Raw genomic sequence first — 18,050 nt, 5'->3', positions numbered from 1 at the left:
TGTAAAGCAATAATAACCTATTCTTCAAAGTGGTTCCATAGTTTATGTAAATTTGAGTAATGTTGGATTTAGGTCAAAGGGCACTTTATAACAATATCATAGGGAGATGCTTAAATATTATCCACGAGTTGCTATTGCTTATAAAGTCATTGTCCTAAATTAAAGAGATTGAGTGCAAGCATCATAAACTTGTTATGCGTTTAGACCATTCATAAAGTAGATTAATTTGAGAAAGTAAAATATTCAACATCTCATGGTTAAGTAAATTAATTTGAGAAAATAAAATATTCAACATCTCATTACCATGGAAACATATAAATGCCAGAGGTGTTGTTATTTCATGCGCTCAATTGTCAAAATGAAAATTGGCCATGACATATAAATGATTATATCATTCATTCACCATGGTTTTAGAGTAATTTATTTATTTATTTTTCTATCCATAATATTTAGAAGAGATTTTTTCGGAGAGATCATATCGAATAATTTTTTGGAGCCAACGTTTCGAACCCTCTATTGTGGTTCATCATCAAGACAAAAGTGGAGTATCTAATCTAATATTAACAATACATAGGTGTAGATGCTTTAGAGAACAAAAAAAAACAAATTGATCTCTTAAAAACTCAAAATATATATATATATATATATATATATATTTTTTACTCTATAGAGTCAAAGTAAAAGTAAAATGAGACATGATTCCATCAAGTGCGTCGTTATTCTTGCAAAGGGTGAGGTCAACAAATTTATCATTCAAAGTATCGTTCAATAACGAACATTAAAATATCAATCCAATACATGATTAAAATGTGAAGTTATGTCATTAATTGGACATGCAAAATACATGATTAAAATGTGAAGTTATGTCATTAATTGGACATGCAAAAAGGATAAATCGCTGGTATGCTGTCCAACCGAAGCTACTGCAATTGCCGGCTTCACTCTAAAGAAATCGCTGGTATACTGTCCATTCGAAGCTACTGCAATTACCGGCTTTACTCGAAAGAAATCGCTGGTATACTGTCCATTCGAAGCTACTGCAATTACCGGCTTCACTCGAAAGAATTCGCTGGTATACTGTCCATTCATGGCAATTTCAATAAACGCATTCCTACTGTTTTTCTTTCAACATTACATCTACATAAAATTAGACAGATTCAGCTGGATTTCCTCAGGATTTCATTTGAGAAGTTTTGAAATTTGTAGGGTTTAGCAAGGTTTATAGATTCAGACTCGGGAGATGGTGCGCTTCAACCAGAAAGCTAAGAGAACTGGTTCTGACTTCAAGGTCGTTTCACTTGATCTCTGTCTGTCTGTTTATTATAACCATATGATGGAAGCCAAATAGAGTATTTTACTGATTAAACTTTTTACTCTGCCTATTGCAGAAAATAAAGCACAAAGTTGGAAGAAGGTTGCCACAGCCAAAAAATGCAACGAAGATTGAAATAAAATGGAAAGGTAGTTGATCCTTACATCTTTGAGCATGAGAGTGTTTTACTATAAATTGATGTAATTTTTTCCAGGCTTAATTAGATATATAAACAATGTTGCTCTGTCTACAACGTACATTCAGTGCTCAGTCTTGGGTTCAAAACACTCTGAAGGCTTTACTATGTTAAATGCCCCTACCAGAGTAAAGTACCACATCCGAGACACTGTGAGAGGCTTTGTGAGTTTGACGGCCTGCGTATTCATCGCATCTCAGTCAAAGTCACCACACTTGACTTTGCACAAGAGTCGTTTTTGGCCAGCGATAAGCAACATGCAGATCAGCTTTCTGGAATCTTGCAAATTTGCATGGTTCCACTCACCCTGTCTATCACATCGAGGTTCTGGGCAGAAAGTTTGCCTTGTGCATATTAATCACCCTATTTTTGTTCCAACAGTCAAACTTGACTTGTGACTCAGCAAAATTTGCCGTCAACCCAACAAAAACTTGGCTTCGAGAGGAAAACAAAGATGTAGATTTCTAGAAATATATTTTCTTTTGAGGCTGTGTGAAATGGTCTCGTTGGCTTCTTATAAAGAAGGCACACTAGTTGACCTGCAAACACCTGTAGGGTCTAGCTGAGTTTTTTCAGAACTGGTTGGTTCAACACAGGGCAAGGTGGCTTGACCATACCTCTCTGGTTCTAGCCAGTTCAGGACCCCAATTCGACCTGGTAGAGGGCTTGAATAAGGTCAAATCAACGGTTTCTAGTCAATTTGGCCAAATCCCTGTTATCATGATCTCAATCAATGTGATCAATTCAGAACCGGTTTGCCAAAACTGGCAGGTTCTACCAGTTTAGAAGGCTCACTGGTTCAAATCAAGTGCCCAGACTGGAAATGACCGGTTTTGGTCTGAATAGGAACGAAACTGGTCTGAGCAGGTCCAGAATCTGTCAGAACTGGCTGGGTTGGGTTAACCAGTTTTGCACTTCCTTCATCCAAAAAGACCAAAAATTTGAGTGATCATAGAGTTTGATTTGATTTTAGCCTATAGTATAATTAATTTTTGGACTTTGCAGGTCATTTAGAGCCTCAATGTAGTTGTATTTTGGTTTAGATATGTATTGCACTTGGTGTCATTTTGCTATATTTCACCCTTACAATGCTATATACATGAGAAACTTTTGTATATTTGTGTCTAATGGTTTGGATTCACATGGATGTACATGAAGATATTTTTTAGTTGAAATTTGAATGTTTTAAGAATTTTTTGGTTGATCGTTTTTTCTGTCTGGGTTTTAACTGGGTTTGGTCTGCTTCATATTTTTGGCGTCGACCAGTTTGGTCACTAGTCCAATTTTGATAGGGTTGATATCAATCGATGAGGCCAGGGCAAGTCTTGGGTGAATTTGATGGAATGGATATGCCTTCCTCGGTCATGGCATCTAAGTTGAAGGTAAAGCCACTTTGTTAACAAAGGCCCATAAAAAAGAAAAGAAAGAAAACTCTATGACTAAACAAAAATTGAGAAAATCATAATGCAATGTTACCTTGAGTTTTCTGGATGTAGTGATGCAGGAACACATTTTGGAGACATGTGAAGACACCTCCCAAATTTTAGGGAATGTCACAGGAGACCCTGCCCGTACTGAATGTTTAAAATTTAAATATATGAAAAATGACAGTATTACTCGTAATAGAATGATACATTGATATATAACATTGGACATGCATATATAACATACATAATAAGTCAAAATGGTGCATAGCATAAATGATAATAAATTAATAATTACCAACCAACAAGCGTCGTTGTGTTTCTCATTTTATTTATAAAATTTAAAAGATACTCATTAGCGATACATCAAATGACAAAATGAAATATACTGATGGTGATATTTATGCATTGAACTTTTCAAATGTCTGGACTCTGAACACTATCATAGTAAAAACTTCACAGTTTGAAGTTTTAAATGGTATTTTTTACTCTGAGTGTCACAGCTTTACTCTCAAAAGGAAAATGAAAATAATTTAAATGGAAAGGGTAAAGGGTAAGAATTAGGGTTTACTGTAGGGTAGGCATCTTTTTAGAGTTGATTCTTTTCATGTTTCTACTTTTTCTTCTCAAAGCTTGTTTTTCTTTTTGAGGAGTGCCCTAATGTACCCCTTCTGGTGGGATACTTCTTAGAGTACCTTTTCAAAGGGAATGGCCCCCTAGGAAATTTCAAATGATACCTAGCGCATTTCCTCACATTCACTTCAAAAGTGAATGGTAGGAATTATCCCACCTGGAGTTTCTGTGTCCTGGGAGTGTGCTTCTTACCCTCTAGAATGTGCTCCCGAGTAACATTGATAAACTGTCAAAATGCCATATTGTAAACAAAATTTAGGAAATTGAATAGTTCAAGCCTATTAATTAATATGAATACTTTGATTGTCAAGGTAGTGTTGCTTGAAGGAGTTTTATCTACTGGAGTGGCATCGTTTCAACCAGCATGATAAAGTTTTTGTCAAAACTTGATGCCTGTCTTTGGTCGCTTTTTCTATCTGAATAATCCCAATTGTCCTCAGGTTTGTTGCTTTATCCTCTCTTTCATATCTTATTGTCGGTAATCTCTCTTTTCTAGCTCCCCTTAATTTTAATAACAATCCCTACTCGAGTTTGAAGCCTTACCAAGTCCCACAATCCATGATCATTTTTATCAAAGTGCATGTTAATGTCCATGATAGCATACATTTGGTGGAATTTTGAGGTTATCCCGATTCCCAATTACAGTTCATGGCATTGTAATCACTATTCTAACACAGTAGAAACTAGATCAATCATGGCAATAATCAGATTCTCTCATCTTGCTTACAGATAAGCTATATGAGAATTGTCTCTTTACTCCAGATCAAGTTTCTCTTGACATGACTCTTCCTAAGCTTCTTCCTATAACCAGGGTGCATAAAAGACAACTTTGATTCTTGTTGATTCATGCTTTGATATATTTGAATCTAGGGGCGTCTTAGTTTCCTCTATGATGTGATAGTCACGAGAAACCCACACAAGTATGTGGGTAAGAAATGCAAGCCGCAATTTAATAGGAGAAAGATATATTTTGTTCTCTTTTAATATGGCATGGATGTCAATACATATATGGGAGACAATGTCTTGTATCAAAATCCATACAACAACTTTAACAATTAGAATTTAATCTAACCTAATCCAACTTAAATTTATTTAAGACATGTGACTTAGTTAACTCAATTCGCTTTATTATGATGTCACTTTATTACATGACTAAACTCCCAATAAATCATTTGACCATTACAATATGCTAAATGCTAACACCCTCCCTCAATGGTGTTGAAGTTTCTAAGTCTACCAGTTAGAAACCCTCCATGCACTTTATTTGATTTATGCCTACCTACTTGTTCCGTTACTTAACAAGTTATTTACAACGTAAATACTGAAAATAAACACTAGTGCATGCTCACCATATTACAGATCAACAACTGAAGGAAACAAAAACAATCACACCAAATGACACCGTTATTTTTGGACCAATGTCCCCGGAAAACCCAATGCGGGAAAACCAGTGCAGCTATCTGAGGGTTTTCTTATTAAGCAATTTCAGAGTACAATTTGGGTGCCCAATTCGGGTTACCCAACAGAGAATTTCCTTGGCAGTAATACCTCTCAGTTTGAGACAAATGTCCCTGCTGAAACCCTAGATAAACCTTTCAGCAACTCCATAGCTCCAATCTGCCCCAGAAACCCCAACGTTTGCCTTTCTGGATTGCGTCAGCCTCTCTCTGCCCAGCGCTGGCCCTGCATCACCCTGGGGTCTGCGTCAGCCTTCTGGCCCTCTGCGTCAGCAACGCTGACCTCTCTGAAGCACTGCACAGCTCCTGTTTGCCTCTGCGTGGCCCTGCTTGAGCTCTAGCTGCTACTGTGTCACTCTCTCTGGCTCCTGCGCTGCTCTCTCGGCACCATCTTTGCCTCTCTGTCTCTCTATACTCACTGCCCCTCAGCTGCAACTCCGATCATTGATTCTATCTCTCTTAGCAAACCTCGCTTTAGAGAATAGAATCACTGATCATCTGGTGTACTCTCCAAGTGACCCTCAAACCTCCTCTTATACTTTTCTCGCTGATATATCAACGACCGAGATTAAGTCCCTAATCAATGGCTAAGATTAGATCTGGCTTGATCCATATCTTTTGGACCATTCTAACACAGTTTTATATTAATCCACATTAATATTTCAATTTCCCTAAGTTTAGACTTAGGGACTCCATTAAAAATATTAATTATTTTAATATCTCTTGAACTGTTTAGAATCTGCCCAAACCCTTTCTATGTATTGGAGATCTCATGTGTCCCAACCTCTCCACCAAATTTCGTGGCTAGAGCACATCCGATGCTAGTACAAATCAACACTCCCTCTTAGCGAGGACTGTGCTCTAGCAATACTCCTCAATGAGTATTACTCTGATCATCCGGCATCGGTCCCTGTGCTGATGTTAGGCCTGTTGCCCACCATCCTCTGCACTGCTGCATCCTGTACTGCTACCCATGGCCCTGCCACTGCCACTGCTGCATCCGTACTGCAACTCCCTCTGCATCTGTGCTGCTGCTAGTCCTTTCTCCCAACACTGCATCCGCACTGCAACTCCTCTCATCATGCTGCATCGTGTTGCCCACTGCTGCACTGCAACTCAGTTACTGAGAAGTAACTGATCTCCCAACTCTAACCTCTCTGTTGGGCTAGAGACACCCTCTGAAGCTCCCTCTGCTACTGACAAGTGCTCCCTCTCTGACCTCTGTGCTGCTGCAACAACTCCCTGCATCTTGCACCGTTGCACACCTCTCTGTGCCATCTTGCACTGGTGCAACACTCCCGTGCCTCTCGCACTGTTGCAGCCTGCTAGCCTTGTGCTGTCCTGGGAATCCTGCACTGTAGCTCTCTCTGTCACTTCATCCGCATCCATCTCTACCCACATCCGCCAGTCCTGCTACTCCTCTTCGAGGCGCTTGTAGCAAGGTCTAATCCAAGAGGCTGGGTACCTCTAGGATTCTGCCCCTCATTGCCTGTAGTTCGCCTGACTACAACTCGATGTCTCCCCACTTTCGCTCAAGTGGTGCGTGTGCACTCATGGCACAATCATCGTTTGTCAACACTTCCTTCTTTGCCCTTGTTGGTGCTGCCTTAGTCTTGGAAGACTCTCCCTTACTCTTCTTCCTTGGACACTGGGTCGCATAACAATCCAACTCCCCACTGTGGAAGCACTTGATCTTGGAGAGATCCTTCTTCCGCTTTTCTTGCTTTCCCTCAGATGCTAGGGCAACATCTTCCTCCTCCTGCTTGACTTTGATCCCCTTACTACTGCTTCTTGCCTTTGACTGCCATCTGATCTCTTCCTGGCGAAGAGCCGCCCACATCTCATCCCAAGGTGGAAGTGTCCCTCTGCAAAGTATACTCTGGACAAATACCTCCCAGTCTTCTAAGACAACATTCAGGGCTGTCCTCATCATCAATTCCTGATCCGGCGTGGCTTCTATAGCAGTCAACTGTTCTTGGATCTCATTCAGTCCTCCGAGGAAGGTGTCAATCAGTTCTCCCTTCATCTGATACAACCTCAACTGATTTTCTAGTACATTCTTCTCTGCACAGAAGTGTGCTGGTACAATTTCTTAAGGGCCTCCCACATCTCATATGTCGTTTCCTTCTCGGCAATGTGTGGTACTACATGGTCCTTGATCCCATCAAAGATGATGCTCTTGGCCCTTACCATTGCCTCTTCGGACTTATCGTTATCATTTGGGTCAAATGGGATAGCTATTGTCTTCAAGTTGAAGTGCTTGACACGATTTCTGTCAAGTACGGATAAGATTATGGCCTTCCAGACTGCGAAGTTTGATCCTCCATCTAGCCCATCCTGGTCTCTTACTCTGTGTAGTGCCATGATGCTCTTCTACTTCCCTCCTGGAAGTTCTCGATCTGACTCCCTCTGAGTCTTGATTTCCCTCCTGGAAATCCTTCTGCCGATGTCGAGATGCCCCCTACTCTGATCGTCTGTGCAACTGCACCACTGATCTGGGTTTCTCGGCTAGAAACCCTTGGTAGCAACTCCCTCCTCTTGGCCTTGCCCTGTCAGGTACTGTTCTGACTACAGTACCTCACCAGCTCCACTCTGCAATGTTCCCACAACCTTCTAAACCCCAACAACCTGAAGGTGAGAGCTCCTAGGCTCTGCGCAATCCCGACACCAGCAACCCGGCCTCCTCAGCCAACTGTGTCAGCCCTCCTAGCTTCTGCGTGGCTCTGCGTGAGGCTCCCTTTGCCTCCCTTAGCCTCTGTGCTGCCTCTTCCTGGCTCACCCTTGATGACGCAGGCATTGTGTCACCCTTCCCTTGTTGCTGCTCTGCTAGAAACAACTTCTGTCACTTGGGACAACTGTTTTCTGCTGCTATTGCTTCGCTCGTTTGATGTCCTCAGTTCTCCTGTGATCTGCAACCACATTTTGATACCATGTTGAAGTTTCTAAGTCTATTAGTTAGAAACCATCCATGCACTTTATTTGATTTATTCCTACCTACTTGTTCTGTTACTTAACAAGTTATTTACAATGTAAATATTGAAAATAAACACTAGTGCATACTCAACATATTACAGATCAACAATTGAAGGAAACATAATCAATCACACCAAATGACACCGTTATTTTTGGACTGAGGGTTTTCTTATTAAGCAATTTCAGAGTACAATCTGGGTGCCCAATCCGGCTTACCCAACAGAGAATTTCCTTGGCAGTAATACCTCTCAGTTTGAGACATATGTCTGTCTACATGTGATTTACGGCGAAGTTATTCTTTCAACTATTATGGATCACAGAAGCCTCAATTCAACTATTGAGACAAATGTCCTGGCTGAAACCCCAGATAAACCTTGTGGCAGCTCCACAGCTCCAATCTACCCCAGAAACCCCAGCCTCTGCCTTTTTGGACTGCGTCAGCCTCTCTCTACCTGGCGCTGGCCCTGCTTCACCTTGAATGGGTCTGCGTCAGCAACGCTGGCCTCTCTGAAGCACTGCGCAGCTCCTGTCTGCCTCTGCGTGACCCTGCGTGAGCTCTGGATGCTACTACGTCACTCTCTCTGGCTCCTGCGCTGCTCTCCCGGCACTATCTCTGCCTTTCTGTCTCTCTATACTCAATGCCCCTCAGCTGCAACTCCGATCACTGATTCTATCTCTCTTAGCAAACCCCGCTCTAGAGAACAGAATGACTGATCATCTGGTGTACTCTCCAAGTGACCCTCAAGCCTTCTCTTATACTTTTCTCGTTGACATATCAACGGCCGAGATTAAGTCCCTAATCAACGACTAAGATTAGATTTGGCTTAATCCAAGTCTTTTGGACCATTCTAACATAGTTTTATATTAATCCACATTAATATTTTAATTTCCCTAAGTCTAGACTTAGGGACTCCATTAAAAATATTAATTATTTTAATATTTCCTGAACTGTTTAGAATCTGCCCAAACCCTTTCTAGGTATTGGAGATCTAATGTGCCCCAACCTCTCCACCAAATTTCGTGGCTAGAGCACATCTGATGCTACCACAAATCAACAAATGGTCACATGGAAAACAATATTTGAATGCAACTTTATCTAGATCAGTCACTAAATGTGTCAAGGATGTCTATAGTCTACTTCCCAAGTGCACTCCAAAAACCAGATTTTGAGGCTATCCACAAATGAGTAACAACGTTGACTGCATGACATGTAACTGACATCATTGAGGCAATGTAAATGCCTCATCAACCATCGACTCTTCATCTAGATGAGAGTTAACGTTGGTGGAACATTTTAGGTCATATAGCACGTATGTAGAAGTTGTCCTCTTCCATAGCTAGGCACCAAAGTGTTACAAAATCCATAAACCATTCTTTTAAAGCATGCTATAGTATGTAAAGAGCCTCATCCACACTTGCAAACTACACCTTTTGTGGCTAATCCACAACTTCTTGTGACTGAACCAAATTCTTCTGTGGCTCATTTTGAGTCCCTTTACATCCATCCACCAATCGTTGCTTTTCCACAGTTGGGACTAATTGACACACGTCCAGCTACCCAGGCTTAAATGTAAGAACCATGAGTGTTTTACTACACTCTTCTTTTACATCAACCTGGATTCAACAAATTTGAAGAAGCAACCTAATCAAAAAAATGTTGAACATATTGCTGACCTTCACTACCAAGCATGCCACTAACTTCTCCATCATTGAAATTTGGAATCTCCTCTCTTCACGTCTTCAAGCCTTCCACCTTTTCCTCCATCATTGGAATGTGGTAGGTCTTCCTCTTTCTCATCTGCCTCGTCTTTTGACCCAAAAACATCTCTCACTTGGTACATTCTTTGTGGTTTGGGCTAGCTATTTGGTCAACAAAGGTCTCTCACTCCAGCATTGAAGGCAGCCTCACAAGCGAAGGATAAGGGACTGGTTTTAGGGTCATACACAGTCACATGTGCGGAAATCTGAAGCTGTTCTTGCAGCTAGGGTAGCAGAAAACTACAATCACACATCCACCCTTGGTTGAGGCTGAAACTAGGCCTACAAGGCCTACTACTCTAGAGTAGAAGAAAGACCTTCAAGCGAGGAAGAAGGGCACTCCAACAAAGAAGAAAAGGAGGCTACAATAGTCACACGTGCAAGGTGCAGGAAGGGCTTGACAACAGTTTAGGGCAGCAGCATAAGAGGCCTATTTCGGATGAGCAGTTGGGTCTACAAGGTCTCCTAAGGACAACAAAGAAGGATCTCCTTATAACGAAGAAGAGGAGCCCTAACCTAGGGTATCCTAACCTAGAAGAGAAAGTGCCGGAAGATGTGCCGGAAGTGACAGTGCAAAAAGAGGAAGGATTTGGCTTATGCTTGGAGGAGATCTTAGTCAAGGGTCTAGGGTTTAGCAATTGTTCAAATAAGAAGCTTCAATAAGAGAAAACTTACAAAGGGTTTCCCTCTCAAGAGTGGAGAGGGTTTGTCCCTGGCAGAGAGCCAAATTCTGTGTTCTTGTTATTTTGTTTTGGTAGCAGTTTGATGAAGCACACACATATGCACTAATAAGATGAAGAAGAAGTATCAACTAACTAAGAAAAGTAAAAAGACTTCACAAATTGTTATCAAGTCTCAAAGAATCATCACAACACTACTTTGCCCTAGATTCTCTAACATGGTATCAGAGGGATAGGTGACACATCAAGGAAAGGGCAACTCAAGAACACTCAAGCATCTACAAAGTTGAAACATCAAGCTTAGAAGGCTCAACCACTTCAAGGACAAGAAGGGTCTTCAACTCATCATTCATCAAGGAAGGCTACAAAGCTAGAAGAAGAGCCTCATATAAAGGCACCTACAAAGAAGAGCAGATCTACATCAAGCTACAAGTCTTCAAACAAACCTCATCACCAAGCAGGTCCACTTGGAGAAGACAACTTGAAGGACATCAAGATCCAGGAAAGACAAGCCATCAAGCTTTCAAGGAGGAAGCAAATCCATCAAATCTCAAAATCTATCAAGTAAGTACATGTCCCCTTTTGAATATACATCAATGTCTTTTTACAAGGAAAGCAACAAATTGGTAGGCACTAATAACTTTCTTACATGGAAGAAGAGGATTGATCTACTTCTCAAGGAGAATGAGCTCCTAGAATATGTCAAGGGGAACATCGCTGTCCCTGCTAAGGAACAGACTCAAGCCTTAGCCAAGTACAATAAGGATGAGACAAGAGCTCAAAGGATTCTGATAGAATCAATCAAGGACTCTCTCATTCCCTATGTCTCCAAGTTTGAGACATCAAAAGAAATTTATGATAAGCTAGTAGAGCTATTCGCGGTATCCACCACCGGAGAAGTATTATCTCTGAGGAATGAATTATACAAGATGAAGATAACAAAGGAAGGAATAGCTCCCTACTTCATGAAAATCTTTGAGATGAGAGATCAACTTCAAGAGCTTGGGGAAGTCATGTCTAACAGAGAGATGACAACTGTTGTACTCAATGCTCTACCTGAGGAGTGGGGAAACTTCACATCAAGCATTTATGCCAAGAAGGAAGCAACCACTCTCAGTGATATGTGGTCTCTATGCAAAACAAAGGAGACTAGACTTAAGGCGAAAGAAGATGTGGGATCAAAGGAGCAAGCATTTGCTACCATGGCCAAAAGAAAGGGTAAATTTGGCAAGTTTGGTCCACGAAGAACAAACAACAAAGACATGTCCAAGATCCAATGTTTTGGATGCCAAGAATATGGACACTACAAAAGGAATTGTCCCAAGCTTAAGAAGGACAACAACAACAAGAGAAAGAGAGAAGAAGCTCATATAACTCAAGAGGTGGAAGAGGAAGGAAAGAAGCAAAAGAAGGAAGATCCTTCGGATCTCTACTATGACTAGGTCAAACTCTTTCCTTCTAGACTTCTTTCAAAGTTTTGAGTAGAATAGGAGCATGTAGGAATAAATTAAATTGCATGGCTAGAATTACCCTCTAGAATCTAGCAGCATGATGTACATGGAGTTCTAGACACTCATGTAGATGTAGCATTTATGAGAAGAACAAAAATGCATAAGTAGAAATATCTTCTAGAATATAGGAGCATGGCAAATATAGCTCAAAGATATTCATGTAGAAGGAGCATACCTAGAATAGGACCTCATATATGATGGAAGAAAACTTGATCATGACAAGAATCTTAGAAGACCTAAATCATCAAAGGTAGGAAACATTTGCAAGGCGAGGATCTTTAAGATCCTATGATGGAATCTTCAAGAGAAGGTTCGTGAACCAAGGCAGATGTCTCATTGGGAATCCCACTCATGGGATTCAAGAAAAAGGGATGATATGTAGGCAGGCTAAGATGAAGCAAGAAGGGCTACACCAAAGAATGATCAAGGAGGATCAAGATGAGGTATGTATGCATCAAAGTTTAAGTCATGTCATCATTTGTATATTATTGAGTCATGGGTATAGTTCTATAACATGATCAAGCATGAAAGGATCTCTTTCACCAAGAACATGCTCGAAGGCATGTACCACGATGCAATGAAGGTCAACAAAAGAACATGCTCACATAAGGAGCATAAGATTGCTGACTAAGAAGCAAGAAGAAATGCTGACAAGTCCAAAAAGCAAGGGATGAAGGAATGCTTCCACAAGAAGCATTAGGTGGTTGACCGATCTATCTGAGAAGAAGCAAATGAAGAAAGAGATCAAGCATGTGAAGAACATCATGATCACTGAGAATCACTATCTGACAAAATGCCTTGAAAGATATCTTCCGAAAGAAGGTAGGATAACTCTAATGAAGGAAGAAAGGACCCTTGACACCTATGAAGGCCTTGGAGATATAAAAGGTGCAGATAACTGATTCTACTCTATGAAGATGTCATAATGAAGAAGCCATCCAACAAAAGGAAAAAAAAAATGTTGAAGCAATATCAATATGAAGTCATGATGGGCTACCAGGTCAAAGCATATAACCTAGAAAGTATGATGGAGCATCCATGAGGAGAGCATTTCGAAACATGGACAAGATGACAAAGGAGTAGCCAAGATGACTAGAAGAACCTGATAGTCACTTTCCATGAAGCAATGACATGACTAACCAAGAAGGAAAGTGATGGATGGATGGTGCCCTACCGAGAAGAAGTTTGATCGAAGACTTCATGACATCAAGAAAGGAAGGAGTTCATGCAATTGAAGGACCCACGAAGAAGAAGCTGCTGATGAAGGAAAGAGTCTCGAGTTAAGAGGGAGCTCTGACAAGTCCCTGATCAAGAGGGAGTTTTGAATCAACCCTGATTACAAAGGAGTGACTATTGTGTTTTCCATGTCATGGGTCATGCAGGACTAACAACCATAAGTCTAGATGAAGGCCATGAATGGAAATGTAGACACAAGATAGACACAACATTTTGGTCTTCACTTGGGAAGAAAGAATGGGAGGATTAGGTAATCATCTGGCATCCGATACTCTTTGAGCATGTGTAGGGCATCCAAGACAAGAGTAGGCAAGAGGACCGATATTCTTTGAGGGTTGGGAACCCAAGATGAGAATAATCCTAGAAGGTCATACTCGAGAACACCTGAGTGGGTATGTAACTTGAGAGAGAATGATGAAGGTGTCTATAAATCATTGGTCTCGCTAGCATTGTGGCTCATGGTCTCGTAAAGAGATGGAGCTGTTAGTCAAGGCCTTGCATTATGACAATGCTGATGAATATGATGCTATAACAGATGGATTGCTAATGCGGTTTCTCTTATGTGAATTCTTCAAGATTGAAAATTGCCAAACACCTTGTAATGTTGTATGAATACCTCCCTAGTTAAGAGGGAGTGTTGGAGAAAATGTAACTAGCTTCGGTGTTCATATATGTAATTTTGGTATTTGTACTTATTCAAGAAAAGAGATTTTTTTTGTATTATTTATATTATTTGTCAATGAGTTTCTTGCTCATTGAAAATAAGTTAAGCACATTTTGAAGTGCTTCTAGAGAGTCAAAGTCAAAATGTAATTATGAAAAGACCCTTTGAGGGCATGTACATCATGTAAGTCATCATAGAAGGTCAAGGAAATAACTCCAAGCATTGTCAAATCCTCTCCAAGCTCCAACGAAGTGTACAAGCAACAAAAACAATGAATAAATGTGAAATATAATGCAACTGTCAAGTCAGCCTAGAAGACAGTCAAGTCGGCCTAATGGACAGTCATGTTGGCTTGAGAGAGGAGGGTCAAACCTCTATAAATAGAGGCTGTCCACTCCTCATTTGGATAGATACACTCAAGCTCTGAAATCCGCAAGAAAGGAGGTGACAAAAGGGAATAAGGACAGCCAAGTAAAGGTGGATAAGAAGTCTGTTAGGGCAGCGAAGGAACAAGGAAGAACAACGAAGTTAAGGGGCTACTTTCTAGGGTTTCTGCAGCCACACGTGCGAAGAAACTAAGGATAGTCTGTGGCCAGATCAACAGGGGTACATTCTTTGTGGTTTGGGCTAGCTATTCGGTCAACAAAGGTCTCCCACTCCAACATTGAGGGCAACCTCACAAGCGCAGGATAAGGGATTGGTTTTAGGGTCATACACAGTCACACGTGCGGAAATTTGATGCTGTTCCTGCGACTAGGGCAGCAAAAAACTACAATCACACATCCACCCTTGGTTGAGGCTAAAACTAGGCCTACAGGGAAGAAAAGGAGGCTACAACAGTCACACGTGCAAGGTGCAGAAAGGGCTTGACAATAGTTTAGGGCAGTAGCATGAGAGGCCTATTTTGGATGAGCAGTTGGGTCTACAAGGTCTCCTAAGGACAACAAAGAAGGATCTTCTTATAACGAAGAAGAGGAGCCCTAATATTCTAGGGCATCCTAACCTAGAAGACAAAGTGCCAGAAGAAGTATCGAAAGATGTGCCGAAAGTGACAGTGCAGAAAGAGGAAGGATTTGACTCATGCTTGGAGGAGATCTTAGTCAAGGGTCTAGGGTTTGGTAGTTGTTCAAATAAGAAGCTTCAATAAGAGAAAACTTACAAAGGGTTTCCCTCTCAAGAGTGGAGAGGGTTTGTCCCTGGCAGAGAGCCAAATTCTGTGTTCTTGTTATTTTGTTTTGGTAGCAGTTTGATGAAGCACACACATATGCACTAATAAGAAGAAGAAAAAGTATCAGCTAACTAAGAAAAGTAAAAAGACTTCACAAATTGTTATCAAGTCTCAGAGAATCATCACAACACTACTTTGCCCTAGATTCTCTAACATGAAGGTGGGCCATCCAATCCCAAAGGTATGGTTTTTCATTATGTAATGTTGATTTGGGGTAGCATCGGATATGCACTAGCCACGAAAATTGGTGGAGAGGCTAAAGCACATGAGATCTCTAAGACACAGAAATGGTTTGGGCAGAATCTAACTAGTTTGGGGGATATTAAAATAATTAATATTTTTAATGGAGTTCCTAAGTCTAAACTTAGGAAAAATAAAATATTAATGGGTATTAATATAAAACTGGGTTAAAATGGTCCAAAAGTCATGGATCAAGCCAAATCTAATCTTAGCCATTGATTAGAGATTTAATCTCGGCGGTTGATGGACCAACGAGAAAAGTATAAGAGGAGGCTTGAGGGTCAGTGGGAGAACACAACAGAGTGACCAGTCATTCTATTCTCTAGAGCAGGGTTTGCTAGGAGAGATAGAATCAGTGATCGGGAGAGCAGCTGAGGGGCTTTGAGTACAGAGAGACAGAGAGGTAGAGATAGTGCTGGGATTGCAGCAAAGCAGCCAGAGAAAGAGACGCAGGAGCAACTAGTGCTCACGCAGGGCCACGTAGAGGCAGCTAAGTGTTGCGCAGAGCACCAGAGGGGCCAGTGTAGTTGACGCAGAGGCTCAGAGAGCTGATGCAGGGCCTCCTGGGGCTGACACATGGCAAGATAGGTTGACACAGTGCCAACGCTGGGCTAGGAGAGGCTGATGTAGTCCAGATTGGGCAGACGCTGGGGTTTCAGGGGCAGATTGGTGCTGAGTAGCTGCCAGAAGGATTATCTAGGGTTTCAGCCAGTAGATTTGTCAGAAACCGAGAGGTATTACTGCTAAGGAAATTCTCTGTTGGGTAGGCCAGTTTCAGCACCCAAATTGTACTATGATATTGCTTAATAAGAAAACCCTCAGATAGCTGCACCAGTTTTCCCGCATTGAGTTTTTCCGGGGACATTAGTCCAAAAATAATGGTGTCATATGGTGTGTTTGTTCTTGTTTTTTTTAGTTGCTGATCTGTAATATGTTGAGCATGCACTAGTGTTTATTTTCAGTGTTTACATTGTAAATAACTTGTTAAGGAAAAATAACAAGTAGGTAGGAATAAATCAGATAAAGTGCATGGAGGGTTTCTAACTAAGTAAACTTAGAAACTTCAACATGTAATTGGGTGTTTATGCTTGTTTTTCTTAGGCACACTTGGGCATGGATGTTTGGGTGACTTGGAAGAAGGAAGGGCTTTGACTGTACTCTTGTTCCTTTACCTCAACTGGGGGGTTAATCCTGAATCCTAGTCCCATGGGATCTTTTTTATTGGCTATTAGCTTTAGGAGTGGCACTATACGAGAAACTCTGATTTTGGTTGAGTGGTCCCGCTTTCTGATACCATATATCTCACTCCCCTCCATTTATTACAATCCCTTTTCACATTTTCCCTATCTAGGTCCACAAGGTGTTAACATCCCCTTCCCCTTGCCCACACCTTGGTTAGGCTTGGAACGATGCCCCGGAGGTTGATGCAGCTAAAAAAAGATAAAAGCATAATATGGCCACATACAACAAGAAATGTACCACAAAATGCAAAAGATGGTTGGGACAATAAAATTTAGCATGTGGGAAAAAGCCAAACATGAGCTCTACCCCCTTATCATTATGGCCATCACCCTGGTTCCTAGGGCCCCTATGAGTGCCCCTTGCATCATTAAGGAACCCATGAATGTCCCAACCCTTGGTGGGCGATGAATTGCCCTACTTTAAGGGGGTAATCACTGCTATATCTTACACATCATGCTCTCATCCCCTTGAGCCCCGAGCAGTAAAATGAAGAAAAATCAATAAAAGGCAAAAGGAAAATGAAGAAGGGTGGAAAAACAAAGGTTGGGGTAATTCATGTACCACAATTGCTCCCTCCTACATTCATACAACCAAGGTGTGTGGCTCCCTCATCATAGCTACCCTTGTACCATGGCATGTGGCTTGGAGCCTTTCCTTTGCCCCTACTCCGTTCCACTATTATTCCATATGACACCTGCTACTTAAAGGATCTATCGTGGACATGTCATTCCCTTACAGGTTGAAACCGCCTAATAGGGTCCTAACCATTCCTACCCAGGAAGGTAACACAAGTACATGTTCAAAGCTCCAAATTTGGAAGGGACCCCCACTATGAAGTGTCCATTTTTTCCTTTGATTAACAAGCTTACTCACTCAATTTCACTAATGAATCTTTTGGAATTTCTAAGTCTGACACGTTAGAAACCCTTCATGCACTTTACTGATTTATTCCTGCCTACTTGTTCTGTTAATTAACAAGTTATTTACCATGTAAATACTGGAAATAAATACAAGTACATGCTCAACACATTACAGATCATCAACTGAAGGAAATAGAAACAAGCACACAAGTGACATTGTTGTTTTTGGACTAATGTCCCCAGAAAAAACCAATGCGGGAAAACCGGTGCAGCTATCTGAGGGTTTGATTTATTAAGTAGTTTCAGAATACAATCTGGGTGCCAAATCTGGCTCACCCAACAAAGAAAAATTTCGGCAGTAGTACCTTTCTACTCGGAAGCAGATATTCCGACTTGAACCCTGGATAAACACTCCGGCAGCTCCACAGCTCTAATTTGCGCCACGAAACCCCAACGTCAGCCTCTAGGGACTACATCAGCCTCTCTCTGGCCCAGTGTTAGCCCAACGTCACTCTGGCTTGGCTTGCGTCAGCCTCTGGAGGCACTACGTCAGTCCTCTGGCCCTCTGCGTCACCCACGCTGGCCCTCTGAGGCACTGTGCAGCTCCTGGCTGCCTCTGCGTGAGCCCTGGCTGGC

At 41.4% G+C, this 18,050-nt stretch overlaps 1 protein-coding gene across 8 annotated transcripts in view; it reads left to right on the top strand.

Moving 5' to 3' along the window:
* The first annotated feature begins 851 nt into the window (after positions 1-851).
* The window catches only part of LOC149198157 (uncharacterized), a 488,351-nt gene continuing 471,152 nt past the window's right edge, over positions 852-18,050 (top strand). For 6 of the 8 annotated variants that reach the window (XM_089406138.1, XM_089406137.1, XM_089406134.1 and 3 more), the window contains exons 1-3: positions 853-1,072; positions 1,207-1,288; positions 1,389-1,461. In XM_089406138.1, the coding sequence (XP_089262264.1) occupies positions 1,241-1,288; positions 1,389-1,461 (121 nt within the window). In that variant the 5' untranslated portion in view covers positions 853-1,072; positions 1,207-1,240. Of the gene's footprint in view, positions 1,073-1,206; positions 1,289-1,388; positions 1,462-18,050 lie in introns of all 8 variants that reach the window. The other 2 variants (XM_089406139.1, XM_089406136.1) reach the window with 1 other exon arrangement.

Source organism: Pinus tabuliformis, chromosome 2_2 (genome assembly GCF_031772625.1).
Source record: "Pinus tabuliformis cultivar Carrire ecotype Pingquan chromosome 2_2, CPIR1, whole genome shotgun sequence".
NCBI classification, from domain to species: Eukaryota; Viridiplantae; Streptophyta; class Pinopsida; order Pinales; family Pinaceae; genus Pinus; species Pinus tabuliformis.
The sequence above is the reverse complement of the archived record's forward strand: the minus strand, read 5'-3'. Positions and strand labels throughout refer to the sequence as shown.